Source organism: Crinia signifera, chromosome 9, assembly GCF_055691185.1.
Source record: "Crinia signifera chromosome 9, ASM5569118v1, whole genome shotgun sequence".
NCBI lineage: Eukaryota > Metazoa > Chordata > Amphibia > Anura > Myobatrachidae > Crinia > Crinia signifera.
Genome location: NC_139225.1, coordinates 16243987 through 16260721, shown reverse-complemented (window position 1 = coordinate 16260721; position 16735 = coordinate 16243987). Strand labels below are relative to the sequence as shown.

Sequence of the window (16735 nt, the reverse complement as noted above, 5' to 3'; positions counted from 1 at the left end):
CTTTCTCATTGCCGGGGAGTAGGCGCTCACAGCACGCCAGCGCCCCCAGAATCCGGCACTCCCAGGTAACATTGTACGCACTGTGCTCCACTGATGCTAGAGGTCCAGCAGAAACCCTAGCACCTGTCTCCTCCAAGGGGTGCGGATCATTTGGTCTACAACAACTAGGTCGACAAGCATTGGGTTGACACCACTAGGTTGACATGCAGCATGGACGACATGTTTTGAGGTCGACATGGGCCTAGGTCGGCATGACATTAGGTCGACACAAGCATTAGGTCAACATGGGCTAGGTCGACAGTCAAAAGGTCGACATGGGTTTTTCACCGTTTTTTTACCCAAATGTCAACACAGTCGACATGGACACAGTTGGAAGTCAACCGCAGCCCCTCGCATCGTTCGCGATGCTTCAGGCATGGTGCCTTGCTGCGCTTGGCACACTATTTTATTCTCCCACCACACCCTAGTGGATGGTAGGGCATGAAATACCGCCTGTCAGCTCAAAAAACAGCGAAAAAACCCCATGTCGACTTTTTGACTGTTGACCTAGTCCATGTTGACCTAATGATTGTGTCGACCTAATGTCATGTCGACCTAGTTGTTGTAGACCTAATGACCGTATCCGACTCCAGGGCGGTGGCCGTTTTAGCGGATTACATGCAGATGGCCACCACCGTTTGGGATGCCCCATTACAACCTACTTATGCCGGGGGTGTAATCATTTTACTCTGCACTGACTCCAAGCTCTTTATTTACAAATCAGACCCAAACCAATTGTACAGTTTGCCCATGGAAACGCGTTGTCATACACATTATAAAAGTTTGTTACTAAAATAATTAAAAACAAGAAAATAATAATAAAAAAAAAGATAAAAAGCAAAAAGACAGTATTCTGTGAGAAAGTCACTGCGCAGAGAACCGGCGGTCACTGCAACGATGGGAGGTCGCAGCCTTCTCCCAGGCCCTGGCGGGTGGACTGGTAGAAGCTCTCTCCGTCGCCTTGCAGCACCTCCTTGAATTGTGAGACCACCCTTCCAAAGTGGGAGCCCTCCCAGAAAACTTTGCCGCACTGACTGCAGCAGTAGAAGAGGGGAACCTTGTCCAGGAGTCCTGGGGGTACGGCATCCAGCTGTAGGCGGGCACCGTTAGCCAGGCAGAGGGAGTCGGCAGAGAGGCCTAGGTCTTCCATCCACTGCAGATTCTGCTTGTTGCATAACCACTCCGGCTTTGTGTCCTGTGAAGACGCCTGAGAATCTGTGCACAGAAAAGAAGGTAAAAAGAAAAACTTTCAGGAAAAATGCCTCGTACACAGAAAGTCCACAAAACCACGAACATAAAATAGAGTTGAGGTGGCCATTTTGGGTGGGGCAGCCATCTTAGGTGCGCTACATGGTTACTCCGGCATAGACAGTGCCTGGCAGAGGTGGTAAGCATCAGAATGGAAATGCCTGATTGAGAGCTGCCCCAGTGACCCATACATAGGCCTGCACCACACACTGCGAACAGCGGAACCTGCACCTCTAGTCATGGCGGCAGCATAGGAATTGGCTTTAAATCGCACTTCAATTGATTTGATTCCTCTGCTGCTTTATCCAGTCACCGTGGGAATAATCATGGTATAGGGGTGTTGGATAGGGGCCACCGGCATGTGGGGTACTGATCCCAATGTTTAGGGTGCAGCGTATAAGGGTATACGTGTGTTTAGACGCTGCAGCTGTCCCTCATCAGAAACATGTTTAAATAATTACTGTTTTGTTTCCCACATGGGACCAGTGAGAGGTCCTGTTATAAATGTGCAGTAGGAACAGTACTGAGAGGGGCGTGCTGCTGGGACGCTCGCCGGTCGCACTTCTCAGGCCCAGTGTGTATGGAACATGGGACAAGGAGATCCAGAGGTGTCGGGTAAGGCAGGGATAGGGAACCTTTGGCCCTCCAGCTGTTGTTCAACTACACATCCCAGCATGCTCTGCAACAGTTCTAACATAGCCACATAGTAAAACTGTAACAAGGCATGCTGGGATGTGTAGTTCCACAACAGCTGGAGGGCCGAAGGTTTCCCATCCCTGGGGTAAGGTAACAACATAGAACACAGGCACGTGTATACCGGTACCTACACTGTAATAATGTCATCGACTGTCACATTACTCGCTGGTCTCCAAAAAAAAGTTTTAAAAGAACTTGAGGAAGGTGGGGGGCAGGGGCTTTGGGGAGAGCTGTATGAAACCATCTACAGATGTGCCCTCCTACATCCTTACTGCAGACACATTATACAGATGTTCTAGTCGCACCTAACCACAAGTGTCTTTCTGGGCATCTTTTTACTGAAAAAGTTTATTATTTTCATGGCTACGAAAGACGCACAAGCAGCTTCTGCTGAGTAATATGATATGCAGCATGCCTATATTCTGTGTGTGTGACTGCTCCTAAATCTGCATAAAGTACATAATGCTACATTACAGTGTCAGTGGCTGTATTTCAGTAAACCATAGTACTAAATGTAGCATATCATATGCAGATAGAGCCGAGATTGCACACAGAATATAGGCATGCTGCATATCATATTACTCAGCAGAAGCTGCTTGTGTGTCTTACTAACACAGTGACGAAAACCAGACATTTCAGGGAAAAAAAATCCCATTGTGTGCCTTGGAAGAGGGAGACTGTAGAGACGAGCGCCGAGCCGGGCACCGGACATGCAGCAACACCCGTGACCTGGCTGAAGGAAGGAGGGAAGCTGCAGAGACGAGCGCCGAGATGGGGGCCGTCGACACATCCCCCCTCCCCCCCAGCCGGGACAGGAGGCGCATCTGCCACGGGGCCCTGGCAGGACACCCTGAGGCTGGTAGGAACCCCCCCCCCCAGCAGGCCGCACCAGCTTCGGGTGAACCTCCCCCCCGACTCTCCTCTGGCCATTACTGACTGACTCTCCCCCCCACCACAACCCACGCTGGCTCTCCCTACAGGAAGATGGCCTGTTGAGCCCTTCAAGATGGCGCCGCAAATGGCTGCCTAGGAACAGTGCACTCAGCCATATGTAACCCCATGTCTACTGTGTGATAACTGTTCTGTCTCTGCTATAACTTTACTGTCTCTGCTTAAGTGTTACCCATCTGGCTGCTGCAACGACCGGTGGCACCGCTGATGGCTGCCTAGGCGCTGTGCAGCTCAGCGGTTATATGTTCCCTGCGTCTATATCCCCCAGGGTACTTCTAACTTAAAGGCCTGTATGTGTTCGCAAATCTGTCACTGTTTAACTGTACCAAACTGGCTGTTGCACAGCAATCCAAGTCACAGGTGTATAAGGTGTATAAGTATCATATAACAAGTTAATCAGCATAGTTTTATGATGCATCCTAGTCCCATTGTGTTGAGACCAAGACGCATTTTTTCGACAAAATAGAGACTATTGCCCCAAGCAACCATTAAGCTTCTGGCTACCATTACCTTTACATTCTCTAAATGCTAGACCGAAGCTGACAGGTTGCTAGGGGCAACTGCACCTCTATCCAGACAGCTTGAAACATCCCATAGCACATTCCCCATGTTCACGCTCTGACAGGGCGACCGGTGACGACACGGAAGCTGGCACCTCTCGCCCACGCATTAGGCTACCACCTCCGTAATAGACCAGCGGCCGCCCTAACCCGCCCTCACTTTCCCATCAGTAAGTAAAGCTTTGGGAAGGGAGCCAAGATCAGAAAGTGTGAGGCATTGTCGGAGGCTGCTCACTACTAGGAATGTCTGGTATGTCACTTCCCTTCCCCCCCCCAGAGGCGTCTCAGCCAGGATGGGCCCTCTCCAGCTCCCAACGTCACACACTGGGACAAGATAGCAGAGCACTTACTATGAAAGATACATTGTCAGAAAGTGCAGAGCATTTAGTAGATGTCCTGGGGGTAGAGGTGAGGAACAGGTCACAGGGGGAATGTGGATCTACAGACGGGGGAAGGAGGCCGATGGTTCTACAGATGACTTGTTACAAGTTACAGGAGAATAACAAAATAAAATAAGTTACTTATACCCCTATTACACTGCCGCAAAAGCCCGGGATTTTCCCTTGTAGACCGGGGTCAGCGGCAGTGTAAAAGGGGTTAACCTGTGTCCCTTTACACGGGAATTCTACCCAGGTCCTCACCAAGGTAGAACACGGGCAGGACCTGAGCCGAGGGCAGTGTAAACGGGTCTGTGGGGTCATCCGACCCGGCTCCTGTTTACAGCAATGGGGGAAGTCCAACCTCCGGACCACAGCAACCTGCGGTCAACATGGAGGTTGTGCGGGGGGGGGGTGGGGGGAGGGAGGAGGTGAATGGGTGCGGCATCCATTCACCTCGTGGATGGGGGCTGGGGGGGTGCACGGGGGGTGGGGGCGTCACCGCAGCTTACCTTGGTGCTGGGTTTGCCCCCAGCGTGACGATCAGCGGTCTCGGCAATTGGAGATGATGTAATCTCCAAGCGCCACCCACGCTTACACTGCGGGTAGGCACCGCAGTGTACACGGTGCAAATCCCTGATCCGACCTGGCTTGGATCGGTAGACTGCAACTAGGTCAACACCTTGAAATGGTCAACATACCCAACATTGGCACAAGCGTATGGTCGACATGAGTTTTATACTTTGTTAGGAGTCTATGTCCACATATGTTGACATGGATGGCCGATGGTAATCCCAACATCGAGGGTCGCACGGGATGTCAGTGGAGGTCGGTCTGGCTGCCGCTACAGGAAACTACCAAGTTACGTGGTCGAAGGGAACCCGCCACCAATCTACAGTGGGAGCCGCCATCTTGTTGAGTAAACCAACATTCAGCCCAGGAATTCTGCGGGAACTACGGATACCACCAAGTCAAAATTTACCCAGGTGGAGTAGGTGTAGTTGCACCCAAGAGATTACTTTCAGTGTGTGACAAAAGGTCAACATTGACAAAAGATCGACATAACTAAAAGGTCAACGTGGCACTAGTTGATACACAGAAAGGTCGACTTGAGTTTTTCACAATTTCTTTCCCTGTAAATGGTAAATCCAAAAAAGGAAACCGTAAAGTGCGCCAACCGCAGCGCAGAACCTGGCGTAGCGAGACAATCTATTGGCGGTGAGCTGTACCTCTCCCCCTGCGCATGTATATAGGACAAGGAAGTGAGGGACAAGTGACGCCTGGGATGCACTTATAGGATGCAGGATGGCCGGATCCTTTTATGAATGGACTTCAAAGGGGAGCGGAGGAGAAAAGGTTACTTCAAAGTGCAAGTCTCCCATTCAAGAGCTTCCCATCCCCAATCCCTCCATGAGATTCCATTTCAACGGATTGGATTCTTCTGTATAAAGTGGGTTGGGGATGGGGGGGGGGGGGGGGTTACAGAATACCTCTGGCCAAGTGACCCCAAGGAACTCGCCATTATAATGCGGATGGGACTTGTTATAGGAGACGGTAAGGGAATCGGGCCTTGGGGTGTTACCATCATACCTAACAGCTGTCGCGTCAGGCGGTCAGCAGAACAGAACATAGGTTGGAAGGAGGGTGTACAAGACATAAGACAGGGTCCTATTGGTTGTCAGAGGAGCCCTCCGGAGATGGGATATATTTTAGGGCCACCAAATGTAAATATTGTTAAAGCAGAACCTCCCAGAACCTCTGATGGCCGACTAATTATACAGGCCGAGGGGGTAGGTCCTCAGGGCAGGTTGTCACAATTCCAATTACAGAGGGCTAATTGCCTATTTAACTGTTAATTAGGAATCTTGCTCACTGGGTTGTTTTCTAGAAATGACCTCAAAAAGCCCCGATCAGGGTCTGAGGATCCTGGGGGCCAGCGTCTCACGTGACGGGAGCTCATAAATAGGGATCGATCGGAACGCCCTTTCGGATAGTAGAGGTGCCTCCAGGCAAGTCCCTGGAATGCAAGTTCCGCTGCCAACCGCAAGATTATGTAGACAGACCACGCGCAACGCGACCAGCTGGACGCCCACCTATCTCCCACAAGTACCCGATGCCCCAGTCAGAGATATCGGATCTAAGAGAAATCCTAAGGCTTCCAAACGTAATGCTTGTATTATAAATGAACTGCGTTTCTGCTTTAGCCGACACAGGTCAACACCGGCGCCGGCTGTGAGCAGAAATGACAAATTCTGCTGCAAGAATCGAATGCAGTTTTGGGTTATGGGGAAAAAATAACCGTCCTTTGCTGCAGGTAAGATAGGTGCGAGATTAGGACATGGAGGCTGCACTAATACACAAGGTCGTCTGGTCGCCACAATCATGGTGAACCAGGTATTAGAATGGAGCGAAGGTCATACCCCAGCTTTATGACCGGCCTTATCTGGCTTTTGTGCTGAACACTGGCGGATTCTTGAAGGAAATTGCCTGTTCTGGAGGCAATAAGGAAGAGGGGGTGGGGGGGGGGAGCGATGGGAAATTGGAGAAAGAGACAGGGCACACCCTCGCTGCTAGGAGGCTTTCTCACACTTCTACACAGACAGAATAAACAGTGTGCAGAAGACCTGGGGACAGGTGTAATCACCCCACACCCTTTCATGTCCTGCCAGGACACCGCGCCGACAGGAACCGCACTCAGGATTGCCTCAGCGAGGAAGCATCTGCCATGGATGCGTAATGTCTGCAGGCTCTCATTGGCTGAAAACGGTATACTGTACAGTATTCTGATGCTGCACTCTGCACACAGCTATGCGGGTGTGCTCAATGTTACGTCTACGTTAAGAATACCAACATGTCGTCATGGCAGTTATATCGACCCAGGATTTTTTTTTTCACTGCTTCAGCCCTAACCCTAAATCTAGTTAACTTGATGTGGACATTGTGAAATAGCGCAGGTCCGCGGGCACATAAAGCCACAGGTCTGCTTGCACGGTGTATCTTGCATGGTTACACACTGCCAGCAATCATGTGTGCACGAGTACAGGCAATGGCGGCAGCGTCTCACGCAGGCGCGCATGGTCAGGGGGACCTAGTACAGCAGGGATAACGATTGTGGCAATTAAACCAGGCGTACAGATAGGGGTTCAGCACACAACTCCGGGTACTGTCCCCAAACCCTCCCCGCAGCCTGACCGTATCTCTCCCCACTCGACCAATAAAGCAGAGAGAGATAAAGTAGCAACCAATAAGCCCATCGCTATCATTTTTCAAGCACAGACTGTAACATGACAGTCTGGGGCTGACTGGCTGCTACTTTGTCCCTCTCCACTTTATCTTTTTCCAAGGCTTTGTACATCTCTCTGCGGTGATTGGCTATATATTTGTCCAGCCCAATTAATGCTGTGATGGGCTAGATCCTTGATGGTTGACCTTGACACTCCAGATGATGTTGAACTACACATCCCAGCATGCTCTGCTTCAGTTTTGCTATTTGGCTGTGGAAGATCTGATGCAGAGCATGCTGGGATGTGTAGTTCAACAACAGCTGACGTGTCAAGGTTAGCCATCAAGGGGCTAGATATTAGTCCAGCCCTGTAAGAGACTGAATGCTGTGATTGGCTATATACCAGTCCAGCCCACTAAATGTTTTGATCGGCTATATATTAGTCCAGCCCACTAAATGCTGTGATTGGCTATATATATTCCAGCTCAATACATGCTGTGATTGGCTATAAATCAGTCCCACCCCTAAATTCTGTGATTGGATATATATTAGTCCAGCCCTGTAAGAGTTTGAATGCTGTGACTGGCTATATATTAGTCCAGCCCACTAAATGCTGTGATTGGCTATATATTAGTCCAGTCCACTTAATGCTGTGATCGACTATACATTAGTCCAACCCACTAAATGCTGTGATTGGCTATATATTAGTCCAGCCCACTAAATGCTGTGATTGGCTCTATATTTATTAGCTCAGCCCACTAAATGGTGTGATTGGCTATATATCAGTCCAGCCCCCTAAATGCTGTGATTGGCTATACATAAATCCAGCCCACTAAATGCTTTGATTGTCTATATTTTAGTCCAGCCCTGTAAGAGTCTGATTGGCTATTGGGACAGTACATTTTCTAATGCTTTGATTGGTCACATTTCGGTCTCGCCTAACCGTTATTATAATGCACGAAGCGGATACCGGTTACTTTCTGAGTAAATCACCTTCTGTAAGTCTGTTACCTTCCAGGCCGCTGTGGATCCTCAGTAACTGCGTCATCCTGTCCTGGCTAATGTGCAGGTACTTGTTGCAGTTGCACACCTGAAAGGAAGCAGAGTATTAGGATTACACACTGGCTCAGTGAGACGGGGAACCAGCCTACCACACTCAGCGAGCTTACTGCTGTATACGGCGATATCCAGGAGAAACGTCACTACTGTATCCAACACCAAAATGTATACACGTGCTATACAGGAGGAAAGCTTCAATACAAATTGACGAAACAAGGGTCTATGCACTAAAACTTGGAGAGAGCTAAAGTGGAGAGATAAAGTGGCAGGTAATTAGCACCTTGCTGTCATTTTACAAACGCAGCCTCTAGCTCGACAGTTATGAGCTGATTGCCTGCTACTTTACCGCTCTCCAGTGCTTAATAAGCAAACCTCCTAATGTACTTGGAATCGATGGGCCGGAGGCGATTATTGGCGTATGGGAGAAGCGTTATATCTGAATAATCGATTTGCAAATGTTTCCAACGTACTCCACAAAACTTGTCCGCTCCCTGGGAGCACTATGAAGTGTTGCTGGTTTTCCTTGCGCTGGATAGCCTGGGAGAGAGATAAAGTACCAATCAGCTCCTAACTGCTATACTTTATCTCCCTCCGAGGCTTAGTACATCTCTCCCTGCTGCCACAAACCACCCGCACCCAACTCCTCAGTGCGCGCTTCATCCGTATATGTCGCAACACGATTCTCCAGCCTGGCGGCTCCCAGCGTTATCGCATCAATCTATAGTATAATCCATTCACATATGCCCCCAAAGCGTTGGGGTAATGTATGCACTAATGCCAGTGGTGGATCTAGACTTCTCTTCTGGGGGGGGGGGGGGGGCGGTTTACTGTTTAAACTTGACCCTCCCCTTCCCATTCCTGACTCCTCCCATTGTAAGACTGCCCCCCCCCCCCCCAAATAATAATATTAATAAAAAATTAATAATAAAGGTCAAAGAAAAAACCCTGCATGGGGGGGTCTGCATTGCAAACACACTGTGGGCCTTATTCTAGTTCACTCTGACAAAATCCTTCTTAGATGGACAAAACCATGTGCACTGCAGGTGGGGCAGATGTAAAATGTGCAGAGAGAGTTAGATTTGGGTGAGTTATTTTGTTTTTGTGCAGGGTAAATACTGACTGCTTTATTTTTACACTGCAATATAGATCTCACTTTGAAGTAAAACCCCACCCAAATCGAATTCTCTCTGCACAAGTAACATCTGCCCCACCTGCAGTGCACATGGTTTTGTCCATCTAAGAAGGTTTTTGTCAGAAAGAGTGAACTAGAATAAGGCCCTGTATGTGCAGCCGGGCACACCAGCAGCCGGACAGTGCACACACACAAGAGAGCTCCAGACGACTTCATCCTGAAACCGGGCACACAATGGGCACATACCCACCGTGTGCCCGCCGGGGAGTGCTGCAGACACAGCCCACCCCACACCGCCTGTGAGCAATCAGGGTGGCAAACCACCTAATTTACAGCCCACCAGCCAATAGGACGACAGGATGGGGTGAGAAAGCCCCGCTATATCAGCTACTGGGTGAGAGGCGGCGTCATCCCCTCCCCATCATCACTACAATCATTACTCAGTAGGTGCGGGTGCAGATGCGGCCGGCAGCAGTGAGGAGTATACCCCTCGCCCCCCGCAGTGATTCCACTGGCCGATATGGAAATACGGAGGACGGTAATTACGGCTGTTGCGATCGCTGCATTCGTGGTCTCTGCAGCGGCACAAACAGACCGGTCAGCTTTCCTCCATGGCTTAATGTAGCCGTAGACCTTATCCCATTGCGTACAAGGCCTCTGATCAAGGCGTTCCAAACTCCGTTCTCAAGGCACCCTAACAGTCCAGGGTTTAAGGATATCCAAGCTTGTGCACAGACAATTAAAATGAACCAAGGTATAAGTGCCCTGCGCTTAAGCATACCTACAGTATCCCTAAATCCTGCCATGTTAGGGGTTTTGAGGGTACTTTCTGGCCAGTAGGTACCCAGGTGTCTGCGGCAGAGAGGTACAGGACTGACCCCCTCTCTCTGGGTTAGTGCCGCAGGTAGGGCTTCCTGGTGGCAGATTTACCTGCTCTATGGATTAGACAAAGCGTGAGAAGAGGAAATCAGAGGGAGCCTGGGGCCATGTATCCAGCTCAATGAGGAACAAAAGAGCAGAGGAAGAAAAACCAGTTCCCCAGCGCCAGGTACACGGGAGAGAAGGGGGCTCCGCCGGCAGGACAGGGTGTGGGTTACACTGAGGAATGCTGAAATCTGGAGGGGGGGGGGGGGGGGGGGGCTCAGCTCATCAGCAATTCCAAGGACAGGGAAGACAACTGTCTACAGAACATGGAGGACTATCTGCTGCTGTACTTCCAGGTGTGGTAATGGCCGGCTGCTCGGGACGCTGCGCAGCTCATGTAGTCTATGATCGGCCAATGTACAGAATCGGAGGAATTACATTTTAGAAGCAGGGTGATCTTTGTTTTACGGAACTTTATTAAGACCAAAATAACATCAACCCCTGTTTAGAAATATGGTGGACTGTACCCTGACAGATGGTGGTCTACTCCCAAGGCAGGGCCTCTCCGGTCCTCATTGTGAAATAGGGATGGAAATCGACCATCAATGGTCAACTACCATGGTTTGCGACCAACGGTCAAGGTTTTCCTATTGATTGCAGACATCCAATGAATCTCCGCCATTGAAAAAAAAAAAACCTGTGAAAAACCCCATGTTGACCTTTTGTAGACATGGGCACCGTCAGCCGTGCCCATGTCGACCTAGACACTAATCGCTGAGAAAGGGAACCCTGGTATGAAAGCTCCATAGTTCTAGAACCCACATTACATGAGTAGAAAGAGTTCCCTGGCGGAATCCATCGAGGAGAACATTTATCAATGGAAGCTTCTGTTCCAGCTCTCACTCTCCCAGCCAGCACTAGAATGCTGTATGACGTTATTCCACCAGGATTCTTCATGTGGTTATTATCAAACATTTATGTGGTGACTACGTATCCCAGAGCGCATTGCAAAGACGATTTAACCATGCTCATACATTGGTTAACTTTATCCATTCTCTCTTTCTGCGGCAGAATTACATCTTTACATAATCAGATGCTGCTAGAACCCAACAAGAACCTGTGTTTCAGAACCCTGCATGATCCCATATGACAGACTAGAACCACAGTCTTCTTTATTTTAAAGGCTTCTAGAGCCCCATAAGGCATATAGGGGAATCAAGGACATATATGTTCCGGGCCACTCTATAATCCCATATTACACAGAGGGAAGCCACTGGTGATCCCTCTAATGCAGGGCTGGGCAACACCGGCCCTCCAGATGTTAATGAACTACACATCCCAGGATGCTTTGCATTAGTTTTGCTATGTGGCCATGCTGAAACTGATGCAAGGCATGCTGGGATGTGTAGTTCATCAACATCTGGAGGGCCGGTGTTGCCCAGCCCTGCTCTAATGTGTCCTATCGCATAGAGGGGAACCGCAGATTTCTATTTACCAAACTCCGTTAGAGTTCCATACCACATAAAAGGGAACCATTAGCTTTCATATCTCAGATACCTCTACAGGTCCACGTCACATAGAGGGGAACAACTGAATTTGATATTCTAGATCACTGTATAGTGGACATAATCATTGTATAGACGGGATACACAGACTTGTGTGTTCCAGGTCCGTCTACAGCACCATATCACATAGAGGGGATCCACCTACTTCTAGGTTTCCAGATTCCACTAGAGTCCCGTAATACATAGGAGGTAAACCACTGATGTTGATGTTCTAGATCAGTGGTTCCCAACCCTGGTCCTTTAAGTACACCCCCCCCCCCTACAGTTCACGTTTTCCAGGTAACCCAGCAGGTGCACAGGTGTACTCATTACTTACGGACTCATTTTAAAAAATCCACCGGTGAAGCTAATTATTTCACTTGTGATTCTGTGTGGAGAACTGGAAAACATGCACTGTTGGGAGGTACTTGAGGACCAGGGTTGGGAACCACTGTTCTAGATCCCTCTATAGCTCACATAATCATGGCACTGAAGGGATACACGGACCTGTGTGTTCCAGGTTCTTCTACAGCATCATATCACAGAGGGGAACCCCTACTTCTATGTTTCCAGATCACTCTAGATTCCACTATAGCCCCATATACATTGATTTATTAGGATACGCGGATTTGTGTGTTCCTGGGCCTCCTGCAGTTCCATATCACATAGAGGGGAACCACCTCCTTTTAGGGTTCTAGATCCCTCTAGAAGCCTTCTGCAGCTCCATATCACATAGAGGGGAACCAGCTCTTTCTAGGTTTCCAGATCCCTCTAGAGCAGGCTTGTCCAACCTGCGGCCCTCCAGATGTTGTGAAACTACACATCCCAGCATGCCTTGCAATAGTTTTAGCATTCCCTAATAGCAATACTATGGCAAGGCATGCTGGGATGTGTAGTTTCACAACATCTTGAGGGCCGCAGTTGGACATGCCTGCTCTAGAGCCTCATATCACCTAAAAGGGAACTGTTGACATTTCAAGTCCTTCTAGAACCACAAATATGTGAGAGAGGAGCCCCCTGACTTGTGTGTTCTAGATGTCTCTACAGCCCCACAATTCCTAGAAACGAGCCTCTAACTTCCATGTTCGAGATCCACATATCACACAGGGAAACCTGTAACTTTTTTCATTCCAGATAACCCCCAAAGCCCAAAACATCACAGGTGAGACTCGACAGCGCCCCCGTAGGGCCGTCACATCACATAAATCAGTATCCCCAGCTCTTTTTCACAAAGAATAAAGTTCGGCATTCCTTAGCCAAATACCAGGAAGACCATTTGTCTCAGAGACCTTCTGTGCTAAAGTAAAAGTCTCGGACACAAGAGAATACCACAGCAAGACAACAGCAAGCAAACATACAGAGGCAGTGGCAGAACGCTGTATACTGTTACAGCACCCTCTGTATCCCTTTATCTCATTGCGGGATTTGATGTGTGGTCTCCAGAAGAAGAATACATTTATTCCCATTGGGTCTCTCTCACCGTTGCACCAGGATATGGTGGGGGTCACCCACAGCAGACAGCATGTTAATTTACCCCCAAACTCCACTGTAACAAACGATGAACAGATTTCTCCCTCTGTTGTGAATGAGTTAACGAGGGGGGAAGGAAGCAGAAAGTCCCTGAAATGTGCTACTGTAATGCTGGCAGCAGCCAAACAAACAAAAGGGACTTGGACGCAGAGAGAGGTTCCCAGGGAATAGGTGTTAAGTGCAGCCTGCTCTGCTCCCCCTGACAGTCTCTGGGGTGTGAGAAACACAAATTCATTACCCTCCATTAGGAAGTAACTGTTGCTCTGCATTTTCTCACACTGGCACCTTAATGGGGTCTCACAGGACAGACAGCCCCTCACTAGCCACAGGGTCTGAGACCGCAGAGCGCTGGCAGCGCAGCACAAAATCGTCTTGGTTCTGCACCGATGTGCTTCTATTGGTCCCTACAGTGCATTACACGGTGTGTGTTTGATACTCACTCTGGGAGACGTATTCACAACCAGACCTGCGCCCAGGACTGCAGGGAGGAAGACATGTACGGAGTGGGTATAAAGTGCAAACAACAGTAATGCGGTATACGCACTCATATCACTATATATCATATCACCCTGTCCCGCAATACTGCTTTCTCCGGCAAAGCTTCAGGAATATTGGTCTGGCCATGGAAGGACAGTCTCATTTTTGCGCTGCACTGCAGAACCGCGTGCACTGCTGCGGGTACAGGCATCTTGCTCCTCAAACTCAGTGCAGACAGATTTCTAAGCGCACACAGGCACCAAGGAAGGATTGTGTTGTGTAAATAAGGCCCAAAGACATCAGGCACAGGAGTGAGTGTGAGTGCGTGCAGAATGTAGGATACAGGAGTGTGAGTGCGTGCAGAATGTAGGACACAGGAGCGAGTGTGAGTGCATGCAGAATGTAGGACACATGAGCAAGTGCGTGCAGAATTTAGGACACAGGCGTGAGTGTGAGTTCATGCAGAATGTAGGTCACAGGAGTGTGAGTGCATGCAGGACAAAGGAGTGTAGGCACAGGAATGAGTGTGAGTGCATGCATAATGTAGGACACAGGAGCGAGTGTGAGTGCGTGCAGAATGTAGGACACAGGAGTGTGAGTGCATGCAGAATGTAGGACACAGGAGTGAGAGTGCGTGCAGAATGTAGGACAGGAGTGAGAGTGCGTGCAGAATGTAGGACAGGAGTGAGAGTGCGTGCAGAATGTAGGACACAGGAGTGTGAGTGCGTGCAGAATGTAGGACACAGGAGTGTGAGTGCGTGCAGAATATAGAACACAGGAGTGTGAGTGCGTGCAGAATATAGGACACAGGAGTGAGAGTGCGTGCAGAATGTAGGACAGGAGTGTGAGTGCGTGCAGATAGTAGGACACAGGAGTGAGAGTGCGTGCAGAATGTAGGACACAGGAGTGAGAGTGCGTGCAGAATGTAGGACAGGAGTGAGAGTGCGTGCAGAATGTAGGACAGGAGTGAGAGTGCGTGCAGAATGTAGGACACAGGAGTGTGAGTGCGTGCAGAATATAGGACACAGGAGTGAGAGTGCGTGCAGAATGTAGGACAGGAGTGTGAGTGCGTGCAGATAGTAGGACACAGGAGTGAGAGTGCGTGCAGAATGTAGGACACAGGAGTGAGAGTGCGTGCAGAATGTAGGACAGGAGTGAGAGTGCGTGCAGAATGTAGGACAGGAGTGAGAGTGCGTGCAGAATGTAGGACAGGAGTGAGAGTGCGTGCAGAATGTAGGACACAGGAGTGAGAGTGCGTGCAGAATGTAGGACACAGGAGTGTGAGTGCGTGCAGAATATAGGACACAGGAGTGAGAGTGCGTGCAGAATGTAGGACAGGAGTGTGAGTGCGTGCAGATAGTAGGACACAGGAGTGAGAGTGCGTGCAGAATGTAGGACACAGGAGTGTGAGTGCGTGCAGAATGTAGGACAGGAGTGAGAGTGCGTGCAGAATGTAGGACAGGAGTGAGAGTGCGTGCAGAATGTAGGACAGGAGTGAGAGTGCGTGCAGATAGTAGAACACAGGAGTGAGAGTGCGTGCAGAATGTAGGACAGGAGTGAGAGTGCGTGCAGAATGTAGGACACAGGAGTGTGAGTGCGTGCAGAATGTAGGACACAGGAGTGAGAGTGTGTGCAGAATGTAGGACAGGAGTGAGAGTGTGTGCAGAATGTAGGACAGGAGTGTGAGTGCGTGCAGAATGTAGGACAGGAGTGTGAGTGCGTGCAGATAGTAGGACACAGGAGTGAGAGTGCGTGCAGAATGTAGGACAGGAGTGAGAGTGCATGCAGAATGTAGGACACAGGAGTGTGAGTGCATGCAGAATGTAGGACACAGGAGTGAGAGTGCGTGCAGAATGTAGGACAGGAGTGTGAGTGCGTGCAGAATGTAGGACACAGAAGTGTGAGTGCGTGCAGAATGTAGGACAGGAGTGTGAGTGCATGCAGAATGTAGGACACAGGAGTGTGAGTGCGTGCAGAATGTAGGACAGGAGTGTGAGTGCATGCAGAATGTAGGACACAGGAGTGTGAGTGCGTGCAGAATGTAGGACACATGAGTGTGAGTGCGTGCAGAATGTAGGACACAGGAGTGAGTGGGTGCAGAATGTAGGACACAGGAGCGAGTGTGAGTGTATGCAGAATGTAGGACACAGGAGCGAGTGTGAGTGTATGCAGAATGTAGGACACAGGAGTGAGTGTCAGTGCATCCAGAATAGAGGACACAGGAGTGTGAATGCTTGCAGAATGTATGTTACAGGAATGAGTGTGCGTGTAAAATGTAGGACATAGGAGTGTGAGTATACATGACAAAGGAGTGTAGGCACAGGAGTGAGTGTGAGTGCGTGCAGAATGTAGGACACAGGAGTGTGAGTGCGTGCAGAATGTAGGACACAGGAATGTGAGTGCGTGCAGAATATAGGACACAGGAGTGAGTGTGAGTGCAAAATATAGGACACAGGAGTGAGTGTGAGTGTAGAATACAGGACACAGGAGTGAGTGTGAGTGCAGAATAGAGGACACATGAGTGAGTGTGAGTGCAGAATATAGGACACAGGAGTGAGTTTGAGTGCAGAATATAGGATACAGGAGGGAGTGTGAGTGCTTGCAGAATATAGGACACAGTGAGTGAGTGCAGAATATAGGATACAGGAGGGAGTGTGAGTGCAGAATATAGGACACAGTGAGTGAGTGAGTGTGAGTGCAGAATATAGGACACAGGAGTGTGTGAGTGTAGAATACAGGACACAGGAGTGAGTGTGAGTGCAGAATAGAGGACAGGAATGAGTGTGAGTGCAGAATATAGGAGACAGTTAGTGTATGCAGAATGTAGGACACAGGAGTGAGTGGGAGTGGATCCAGAATAGAGGACACAGGAGTGAGTGTGAGTGCTTGCAGAATATATGTTACAGGAGTGAGTGTGAGTGCAGAATATAAGACACAGTGAGTGTGTGCAGCATATAGGACACAGGAGTGAGAATGCTTGCAGAATAAAGGAGACAGTGAGTGTGAGTATGCGCAGAATGTAGGACACAGGAGTG

The 16735-nt window shown here is 49.4% G+C and overlaps 1 protein-coding gene across 2 annotated transcripts in view; it reads right to left on the bottom strand.

Annotated features, from left to right (window-relative positions):
* Positions 1 to 734: 734 nt before the first annotated feature.
* Positions 735 to 16735, bottom strand: part of EXD3 (exonuclease 3'-5' domain containing 3) — a 136498-nt gene continuing 120497 nt past the window's right edge. The window contains exons 21-22 of one of the 2 annotated variants that reach the window (XM_083161158.1): positions 8088 to 8184; positions 735 to 1254 (exon numbers count right to left, since the gene is read on the bottom strand). In XM_083161158.1, the coding sequence (XP_083017284.1) occupies positions 926 to 1254; positions 8088 to 8184 (426 nt within the window). In that variant the 3' untranslated portion in view covers positions 735 to 925. The remainder of the gene's footprint in view (positions 1255 to 8087; positions 8185 to 16735) is intronic. The other variant, XM_083161159.1, reaches the window with a different exon arrangement.